This window comes from Fukomys damarensis, unplaced genomic scaffold, assembly GCF_012274545.1.
Source record: "Fukomys damarensis isolate Sample0158 unplaced genomic scaffold, DMR_v1.0_HiC HiC_scaffold_15, whole genome shotgun sequence".
In the NCBI taxonomy this organism is placed as follows: domain Eukaryota; kingdom Metazoa; phylum Chordata; class Mammalia; order Rodentia; family Bathyergidae; genus Fukomys; species Fukomys damarensis.
In genome coordinates, this window is record NW_022900927.1 from 8,630,306 (window position 1) to 8,641,546 (window position 11,241).

The following is an 11,241-nucleotide window of genomic DNA, read 5'->3' on the forward strand; positions in this document are numbered from 1 at the left end:
TTTCCCTGGTGTGAATATTCTGCAACAATGCATAAGATTCTAATAAGATTACTGACATTTAGAAATGGGAGGAAAGGAGCTAAAGGTGTAGGGAAGGTGTGATACGTAGGGGAAGAACAAAAAGGGAAAAGAAAAAAATGTGAGAGAATGAAAAGATGAAAATAAAGTGTTTGTAGATGGGGAGGGGAGGAGGGGGGGAAGGGAGGGCAGAGGTAAGGGGAAAAAATGAGAATCAAGACTTGCCATGTAAAGGTACATGATCCCAACAATGAATGTAACTGTACTGTATCCCTAAATGTACCAATAAACTCAATAAAAAAAAAAAATTGTTTTGGTGGTGTTGGGTATTGAAACCAGGACCATGTGCATCCTAGAAGTGCTCTACCACTGAGCTACCCCTCTACCCCAGAACTTTCACTGCAGAACTCACATGGGCTTGGAGTCATGGGGTCTTGCCAGTGTGAACTTCAGCCAAAGATCATCATTTCAAAAGAGAGACAAGGATAGCTTGGAAGATTCAACTATAAATATTACCCTGTAGATAAACTATATATTGCTTAATGCAGTGATGGGCACATACAAAGAATTTAACAAATCACTATCACTGATTTAAAACTCTAGTACAAAGGAGAGGTTGGAGGACAGTGAAAAGTTGTGGAAATATGTAGTTCACAGCTGTAACAAGAGCGCTCTCTTAAAGGCCTATGATTTGCTGGAGCCAATAACAGCTTAAGAGGCACTAACTACAGCAGGGGGGGATTTTCATTAAATATAAGGAAGGTTTTACATAATTATTTAATACTATATATGCTTCAACCACTGGCTGGACTATCTTGTCTGAAGACCTTTAATTATAATAGATTCTAATCCATTTAGAGGTAGATATACAGCTCTTTGGCTACCAAGGTAAATTACATGGGTGGGTGGGCTAATTGTCCTCTGTCCTATTACTCAAGAGTATACTATTTAATACTCACGGAAGTAATACTTCTTGTATGTTATTCCAGATTGCTTTTCCTCCCATGATTATTGTCAACTGAGTTGTCAGTTCAAGGAGGCAGCCACCTGGGTCACACTAGAATGTTGAAAAGAAAATCTCACTTAGGTTTTAGATGGGTATAACAAGAAGCATAGTTACTAACTTCATTTTTTATATTTTGTCTGGGCTAAAAATATCTAAAGAATATACAATGAAGAAACAATTTATTAGGCAACTGAGCGAAAACATGAAGCAGCTTAAAACTGTCAAGAGAATGCAATTCTATTCCCACACCTCTTCATTTCTGTATTTCCCCAGCCAATATACTGGGTCTCCTGGATAGCCTACAAATTTTCCCTTAAAAAATGCTATGTAGAAGCAGGATGAGTAGTAGTTGACAAACTGGAATAAGAACATCTTCATGGTTAGGCTGTTCTCATAATCAGTCTGGGTCCTTGGGAGTTCTGTAGGTAAAATAAAGAAAAGATTTAAAATTTGTGAAAGGCTCTGGGACCTTAATCAGACACTTATACATGGCTTGACATGTTGAAAAAACAGTTTACACTGTTTCCACCTAAACTGTTTTCAGTTTCTTAATACAGCCACTATGTTCGTTCCAAGTTTAAGTATTGTTATACAAGTTCTATTTCCACATAAATACATCCCAAGTAAAAACATATTTATATAATGTACATAGGAATAAATTACACACACACACACACACACACATATTAGGCTATGAACTGTCTTAGGTCTAAATTGACAGAAAGCTATTTTTGAACTGCTTGCTAGATGACCTTTTATCTTCCCGAGTTGCACAAGGGTGAGTATGTTGAAAAAGCGGCAGCTTGCTGGAGGCATAGGGGAAGATAAAACAGGCCATCCACACATATTAGGCTGAACTGTCTTAGGTCTAAATTGACAGAAAGCTATTTTTGAACTGCTTGCTAGATGACCTTTTATCTTCCCGAGTTGCACAAGGGTGAGTATGTTGAAAAAGCGGCAGCTTGCTGGAGGCATAGGGGAAGATAAAACAGGCCATCCACCTAGTTTGGACTCTGAATTGTTCTGACAGTGGGCAGATGACCACAGAGAAGTCCACTCAGACAATGGCCCAGATATGTGCAGTGTGTGGGAGGTACTTAACTCTGGTCGCTAAGCAGCTGCCTGGGATACACGCCAGGAGAAAAAACATTTATTATAAAAGCCAGAGAGGATGAGAGTTATATTAATATGAACGGCACGAGGGAAGACACGCCGCTGTGTGAATGCTTGTCCTCTCCGCAAGAGGAGCATACCCACCCCTGGAACTACAGCCCTCTTCTACATATTTGCAATAAAGAAACTATTTGCTTTCAACAGCAGAGTGCATGATCTAATGTAATTGAAAATATTATTCAGTACTGATCTGTTTACACAGAGCTTGGACATTGTAATGATTGTCTTTGCTTTGTTCCTTTTACTCACACAAAGCTGTAGATAATTCTTTTTTGATACAGGCTAGATAAAATAGGTTCACACTCGGAAATCTCTAAAAATTGTAAGCTATAGGAATGTAAATGGCTATCAGGCAAGTCTATTTTTATCAGGTTCTGAAAATGCCTCAGGAATACACAACAGGCTAAGACAGGCCTGGATCTTACCAAAATTAGTGATCATTATTGCCACTTTTTCATAGATGGTGTTCAGAATCATGATAATGATGAAGCTGATGATGGAAGCCGTGATGGATGTGGCCATCTGTGGGGTCAGATACTTCTGGATTGGGTCTGTCCCATTGAAGCTTTTGGGAAGGGTTGTAGAAAATACAATGAACACCGAGAGCCTATAGACAATGATCCCGATAACGGAAGCGATGATCAGCAGGATCTGAAAGCACAGTGATCACAGAGACATGAGACTCACCAGTATTCAAGTTTCCACCATCAGAAATTGGTCCCATGCTGAAATGAACAAGGTGCACATGTAAAATGATGTTAATCTCATGTAAATGTCACAGGAAGGGATGGGAAACGGGACCTGAGACAGGGAAAGGTCTGGTAGAGGTCAAAGGAGATTGAACCCACTAACACAAGATGTTAATCATGGGACAATTAGGTATAGCGGTACAGGGGGTTATGGGAACTCTGTGTTTTCTATGTAATTTTTCTGTAAAGTGTTTAAAATCAGTATATCTAAAGAACAACAACAAACCAGTATACCTTCAGACAATGTAAAACCAGAATGATGGAAAAAGAGTCCGTGTTTGTAGGTCCAATGAAAACATCCCTTCTGCAATTACTGAATGGTTTGGGTTAGAATTTAGTGGTTTTATGCCCATTAAGGAGATATGATCCCTTCCAACAGGAAACCTGTCACCGGTTCGAGTCAGCAAGTGCTAGCTTTTATCTTAATCACCTAGTAGGGGAGAGTCTAAGTTGGCCACGGAGTTGGTCAGAGATGCCCTGTGCTAACTGTTGTAGCAGCAGCAGGTCTCTGCTGATAAAAGCTTCCTGTGCTTCCCACACTCAGATCTTTAGATTTTATGCTGGCAACCACTCATATCTGCATTTCCACAAGATCATTTCATCAATCCATGGTGCTTCTAACTGCATAGTCCCCAGCACAGCACTGTTCACACACTGATAGGATTCTACTTCTCAATATACAGCTTTTCTCTCGGCACTGACTAGTGTACATTAAAGGTCCCATGAAGCTCTTGCTGGACTCTTAGTATTGGACATTTCTGGATGGGTAACTTTACCCTGTTTTCCCTATCGGCTTCCCTGAATATACTCCATAGCTATGTACTCGGTGTGTCTGACTGCTCGTGATGACAGCCACAAGAGAGACCAGGCAAAAATCATGTCACACTCTTGACAGTAACAGAAGTCATGTTTCACCAGCAGAGAGCAGTACAGGGCGCAATTAGTCCAGGACAGGCATTGGAATCTTCACTCTGTCACGAGCGGTAGGATCTTAAGCAAATTAATCTCTAGGACCTCAACTCCCCATTTATGCCAATGGGCATTCATCTGTGGAACAACTAACTCATGGAATTGTGCCCATGCAACGAATTACTACAGGTAAAAACACTTAAGTCCAGGCACATGACAAGCACTACGTAAATAGCTACGAATATGGTGACCAGTGCTAAAAAGAGGATTTTCTTATTTTGTAAGCAATCCGCTTGTAAAGAAGGTATTATATTTCCCCTGTGATCTCGCTCATTTTCTCCTTCCCTTCACAGATATGTCTTAACTTGTGAAATGAATTAAGATGTATGTAAAAATTGCTAAGGCTGAGAAAAAGTAGATGATGTATCAACTCCCCCTCACTTAGCACAACTCATACAGGCATGCCATTTAAATATAATTCTAAAAATTATATCAGTATTTATTTGTTCAGTGACTGTAATAGCATTCTTTAAATTTTTATTCTTCACCTCAGCACATGTATATTGGTGGCCTGTGGTAGATACTAGTATTATATCTCTTTTAATAGATGAGAAAAAAGAATCTAAGAGAATTAGCAATTTGCTGAACATTAAGTAACTAATAATAAAAGGACTGGGATTCCCACCAGTCCACGGGCATGCTGACCTCTACAGGTACTACCTCTCGTGTGGTTTATGGAATGAATTCTAATACATTCCAGAGATTTTACAAACTTTCAAAACTTCTTCAAGGATGCTGGCTATATTTGACATTTCTTTACAGAAACCCGGAAGCATTTGTTCAAGAGTTTTATTATTCTGATTCTAACTGCTTTTTGGATCATAATTTTAGTATGTGCTCACTGTAGAAGTTTTCCAAGTACCCTGTGATGGACAACTGGTTAGTTTGGCTGGACTGGATCTGTTCCTTATCCTAGAGGAGAACTCGGGTACTATTTTTGGTGCTGTGTTGGGGGGGGTAACCCCTCCTCTATTTTCAGCTCTGGAGTGGGGGAGGGATTGCCCCAATGGTGCTCAAGCAGCAGATCCTGATTGGTTTGAGACAAATATGGTCCCTCATCCCATTTGCTTCTGCATTAAGAGCCAATGAGATGTAAGGAGCTATGTTAGGGCCCAGGAGAAAAGACGCTGCCTTGAACATAAAGGGAGCTACTAAAAAGGACCTCTTTTCGCTCAGATATAAGGTGAGATCTGGAATGCTACAGCTGTTTTGCCACCATCAGTGCTCTGACCACCATGTTGGGAAGACACCTGAGGCAAAAGGAGAACAGAATGAAGCACAGAACTCATATTTAAGCTGCAGCAGCAAACCTGCACTGAAGTCATACCTCAGAACAGTAACCCCCCTCGCATTTTTGTTGCTGTTGTCTAAATTGATTGGAGATTGATTTTGCCACCCACAATCGACAGACTTAATTATAATACAGAAAAATAGGAAAAATTACCTTCTGTTTACACATAGGCATAATTCTTTTGGAACTATGAATTATTTGCATATTTTAAACTAGTTTACATATTTTGATCCTTCCTGAAACTCATTATGAAGGACAGCATTTTTACAGATCATAAAATATTTTCCTGTGCACATGTTCCCAAGGCTATGTGGTGGATCTGAAGTGGGACATTTTGGGTGAAATATATGTGTGTGTATATACATGTGAACGTGTGTATAGATGTTGTGAAAAACAGCATGAAGAAATTTTACTTTTATTTACCATGTTGAAATATCTGTTGATTAAAGTTTCTAAAAGACAAATTAGTGCAATACAGCACACTGGTATTTTTGAGACTCTCAAAACATGTTGCTAAACTGCTTTCTAGGAAGGCGGGGGCGAAGTGATGCTCGAAGCACCAGCAGGAGAACAGCTGAGCTCGGAAACATGGAGCCTGGCTGAAACGGGAGACAGGGTATTGCACTTTAACGCGCCCCGGGTTGGGTCACTACTGAGGTTTGACTATTTTCTCAGGCTTACACTAGTAATTCTTCATGCTTCCTGTTTGGTTTCTTTACCATAAACTGGAAAAATCCTGTGCCACTGGCTTGATTATTAGGGAGATGCAAAGATCTGAGAGAACCACCGTGGACAGATACAGTAGCTCGAAACCTTAAGGGTTATTCCAGGTGGCAACGAGTAGCTTGCTGAAGACAGCCGAGACCGCATAGTTCCAGGCTTGGCTTTTTATTTCCTTGGCACTTAAAATCATATATTGAAAGTATTTTCATATAATAAAAAATTTTGAAACTATATAAAAAATAGCTGAGCCAGTTTCTTACCCAGAAGAAGACAGCACTGGCACAGAGGGTTATCCGTATACATTTTCCACAGGCAGTGAAGGGGATGCGCTCTTCTTCCTAATACACAAAAAAGTTTAGTCAATCAAGGGATTAACCAATAAACTTATTCTTCTCCTGATCTGCCAACAAATCTCAGGCTTCATTTAATTACACATGTTAGTTTGTAACCACAGTCTCCTTCCTCATAATTGCATATTTTTGTTATAATTTCAAACACACACAAAAATGTGTCGTGTTTACTGTTATAACTGTTTTGTTTTTTTTTAAATACAAGGTTAAATAATAACCTGTTTGTCTGTCATGACCCAAGCTCAGGAGTCTCAGTATAAGAACCACATTTCTGGGCTTGTATTGGGTTTTAAAAGTAACTATGCTGCTAGCACAGAGCTTAGGCAAGAAAACAGTTTCGTGGATGCCTGCAATACTAGGTATCGCATGCATGTTCTGGACAGTTTTCATTGTATAGTTTATAAGAATAAATTTAGATTCTTAAGAGAAGAAATCAATGCTTCTCATGATTTACCTGCACTGGAAGAGTAGCTACAGGTTAGTAATAGCTGCACTTACTTCCATGGCATTTACTCTGTGCTATGTATTATTCTAAGTGGGTTTTGTACATAAACTCAATCCTTACCACAACAACATGAAAGCAACTCTATTAGTCCCCTTCTATAGATGAGGAAACGGAGGCACACAGAAGTGAAATAATTTGTCCAAGATCACCCAAATTGGAGCCAGACAGTCTCATTCTTAACACTTCACCATCATACCATACATAAGCCTCTCTAAACCAGCAGAGGATGCATTATTGACAAAAGTGAATTGAGGACAAAAAACAGAAAAATGAATCTTCACTTGCAATTTCTTAACAAGCAACATTTCAATGAAAATTTAGCTAATTTATTGGTGGGCAATTTTAATGAAATTGACTGGCTTAAAAACGAACAAATTATCTTTTCTTTAGCATTTTTCTATGTTGCTGATACTATAACCCCCCCACCCAAAACACTTTATGAACATCTAATTTTATCTAAGTTTTGGCTTTCATTTCTGAATATATGCTCTTTCAACAGCACATGCTTTGACCGTCTTCTCTCCTAAATAATGGTAACCATTCATAATGGGAATTATTGGAAGCTTGTTACATGGCAAGAGATAAATGTCACCTTCTATTCATAACTGAACTTATTTTTTCCATTTATAAAATGAGTTTGCACTGCTCCCGCCAGTGCCTCTCAGTGCCAACATTCTCTAAGTCTGTGATTCAATTTATGAAATCTGTAGTTGGGGATAGGTCTCAGGTGCTCTTGGTAAAAACATTTTCTTTCCAAGAGTGATGAGTATTTAGAAACCACTGTCCTTACGCTGAGGACTGCAAGTACACAATCAGCTCTAAATTTCCTGTGTTGCTGGAAAGAAGCAGTAATGCAGAGGGTTTGAAAATCACCTTTCAGAGGCTTTGGAATATATACAGATTTATAGTTTTATTCTTGCAGCAGGAGTAGCAGCAGCGGCAAATCTACTTTTCCAGTGATATAAAATGCCTAGCACAGTGCCTGACCATTGTCAGGCCACAGTACATGGTTCCCTTCTTCATTGATTCCCGGCTCCCTCCACACACACTTTAGGATAACAGCCACTCTGTTTTGTGCACATCTCAACCAGAAGGTGGAGCTGTGGCTGAGGCTTAGTGCAAGATAAAGGGTCAGCAGTTTAGAATGGGGAAGGGGCTGTAATGAAGGTACACGTGAAAAACTGAGAATCAGCGTTAAAAACCAATGCATTTTTCCTTATCCATCTAACTCCCAGTGCAGTTTTGAGGGAGCATTTTTACCTTTATTACCAAAGAAGGGACCATACTGTTTCCAGTGTTTACTGTTCTAAGCAATGTTTCTTCACCTGGGCTTGTGTGTTAGAATCATCAGAGAAGCTACAAAAAACAAAAACCAAAGGAGTAACTCTATGCCCAGAACACAGCCAGGAGCGCAGAGTCACGGAATCCAGGCACCAGCATTTTCCAAGCTTCCCAGGTAATTCTCGTGTACAGCCAAGGGTGAAGACCACTGCAGTACGAAGAGTAATCACATCTAATAGCATCCTTCTTACCTGAGTAATCTCATTTATCACCACATGATTACACTGGGCTTCATATTCTGGTCGGGCTTGTTCTTCCTGCTGTAACTCAACAGTGTCCCATTCATACTCAAGTTCTGCCTGGCGCCGCTTCCAGAACTCCAGAAACAAAGTAACTAACAAAGGGGGAGAACAGGGACATGTGGGTCTTTAACGATGAGCGGTGTTACAGAACTCCACACCGAATAATATCGAATCAGTTACCCATACTACCTCTGTACATGGTAAATAGGATCCAATGTATAAGTGACACTTTGAGAAGTATCTTTAAAAGAAAACACTGACAATTTATATACCATGTATGAAACAGGCTGTAGTTTAAGGGAAAGATAATGGTGGAAGGGTTGGGAGGCTTGGCAGTACATCTGATGCTAATGCCTTGCTACCATCACTTTCTTGCCAACTAAAACCACAAATAATTCATCATTCAAAAGAAGCTCATGGTTTACCATTCCGTCTACTTTTCCCCATATCCTCTCTGCCTTGCTCCCTCCCTCTTTTCCTAAGAGAAGGGAATGTTCTAATACTTTCCAAATCAATTAATGTAATATCCTTTTATATTAGAAAACTGATATTTTTCTCAATCTAAGTGTGAAAAAATAGTTTTTTAGGAATCATTCTGCAGAATTTGCAACTCTCAAAACAACAAAGGCAAACATTAAATGTCAGTTGAAGATGCAGGCTCAGGGTAAATTCCCTAGACCCTTCCTATCAGACTGCTACCCCTAGGCCTTTCTATAGCAATTCTGGAATTAGCACTCATTAGCACTCATCTGCTCACAGATATGTTTCAGTTGTCTGCTGTGTGCTGAGAATAAACAAGACGTAGTCTGTGCTTCAAGGGGTGCCCAGGAGGTGAGTGAAAAATACAGTAGGCTACTGAGAAGGTCATGACAAAGCCAAACACAGGTCTCTCCAGGCACAGAGCCAGAATAACTAACCGGATGTTTTGGGAAGGCCTTCCCAGGGCAGGGGACTACTGTGTGGTGACTCTGAGCTGGTCAGGTGAAGATGGTAGTAGGTGGCATTGTGGCCACTTTTCCCTAGGGAACTGCACATGTAAGGACAAGGAGGCCAGAGCACCAGGCCTGGGTGTGTTTCCAGGACAGGGTCTGGGTGTGAATGAGGTGGGATGAGGACAGTGGACAGCCAGGTGGGAGATATGCAAGAACACATCACAAAGGACCTAACGTGCCTCGAAAGTGAGAGTTTTAACCTCAAGGAGGCAGTGACATTGGCTGTGGTCTACCGGGAGTCAGGGAGACCTCCTGGCAGATACACACTAAGGCAGCATCTTTGAGGAAAGGTGAGCAGGGAGACCGATGAGATACAGGAAGGACAGAAGGGGCAGGAAGAGGCCAAGGATGCTGGCCAGGTTACTGGTTTGGGCAATACCCTTAATTCTACTTCAGAAACGCAGTAAGAGGTTCGAACAAGTCTGAGTGGGAAGATGATTGGCTCAGTACAATCAGGGACCTGGGGCCTACTCAAGGAGGGCTGTATAGCAGGCAAGTGTTCAGCATAGAATGAAGGGTGAAGATCTGAGCTGAGGAAGGAGTTTTCATTGTTGTGCCAGGGAGGCCTAACCTGGAGCAGATGAGATCACTATGAGAGGTGTCTGAGATGTGGTAGTTCTCACCCTAGGTGCACATAAGCAGCACAGGGGGAGTTTTTAAAAATTACTGAGCCCAGGCACCACCTTTGAGATTCTAATTTAACTGGTCTGGAATGGGGATTGAGCATAGGTTTTTGTATTTCTTTTAAACTCTAGTAAGCAGTTAGAATCGAAGAATCACTAGAGTAGGCAATAAAAAAAAAAGCTAGAATGAAGGCCTGCAGACCCCACAGAGGCAGCCTGAGATGCAGGAGAGAATCTGGGGGTGCAGCTCTGAGGAGCACAAATCCAACACTCCCCCTTCTGCTGGGCAGCACAGACTCCGGCCAGGTTGTCGTATGCCACCCTTGAGGGCTGTATACAAAGCAGTGTAACACATGCCACCCACTTAACTAAAGCCCTCTATACTGCATAATTCCTCAGTAAACACCCGTTATGTTTCCATCAAACAGAAGACCCCTACTTTAATTTATCCAAGAACTCTGCTGCTAGTATTACATGTGCCTGAAGTTCTCTCAACTCTGCCCCCCACAACTGTGAGATCATTCCAGTGATAATGTTTTTCTCAAAAAGAGTGTACTTTATTCCCTAAGTCACCCCCTCTTCTGCTCTACGTAATATGCAGCATGCATGTGTCCTGGCCTGTATCTGCTTCTAGGTTGTCTATTATGTCTTCGGGAATGTCACCTTCATGAAGGCACTGATTCTGTTTGTTCACATCCAAAGTTCTAGCACACAGTAGGCACGTTCTTAAATCTTGACTGTTGGATAGAGTCCAGGGTGGACAGAACACAGGCACTACCATGTGTACTTTCCTGCCTCCCAGATTTTTACAAACATACTCTTTGAACCTAATTCTATTTTAAAGAAAATTGTGATTAAAAATATTAAAATCCTGTTGCTCTTTGGCACCTGCTATGGTTTGATATGGCCTGACGGGGGCAGGGTTCATGCATTCAAAGGCTGACCCTCTGTGTGGTGGTTTTGGGAACTGGTGGAACTCCTGAGAAGGGGAAGGTGATTAAGGGGTCAGGGACACTGCCTTGGAAGTGGTTATGTAGTTCTCATGGGACCCCAAACAGTCCCCAAGGGTTGTTATAAAAGAGCAAGACAGGCCCCTCCCCAGTTTCTGGCTTCCTGTCTTGCTATGGGATCTTTCTCACACACAGTCATGTCCTGATACTATCTGCCATGTGACACAGCCAAAAGGGTCCTCACCAGAGCTGGACCAATGGTGCACTGTGCTCCTGAAAGTCCAAAACAGAGCTTTTCTTTATCCATTA

The 11,241-nt window shown here is 41.2% G+C and overlaps 1 protein-coding gene across 1 annotated transcript in view; it reads right to left on the bottom strand.

Moving 5' to 3' along the window:
* Ano6 (anoctamin 6) overlaps nucleotides 1–11,241 on the bottom strand; it is a 199,669-nt gene that overhangs the window by 27,766 nt on the left and 160,662 nt on the right. The window contains exons 11-15 of the mRNA XM_010638370.3: nucleotides 8,317–8,459; nucleotides 6,190–6,267; nucleotides 2,623–2,848; nucleotides 1,274–1,443; nucleotides 978–1,075 (exon numbers count right to left, since the gene is read on the bottom strand). Of these exons, the coding sequence (XP_010636672.1) occupies nucleotides 978–1,075; nucleotides 1,274–1,443; nucleotides 2,623–2,848; nucleotides 6,190–6,267; nucleotides 8,317–8,459 (715 nt within the window). The remainder of the gene's footprint in view (nucleotides 1–977; nucleotides 1,076–1,273; nucleotides 1,444–2,622; nucleotides 2,849–6,189; nucleotides 6,268–8,316; nucleotides 8,460–11,241) is intronic.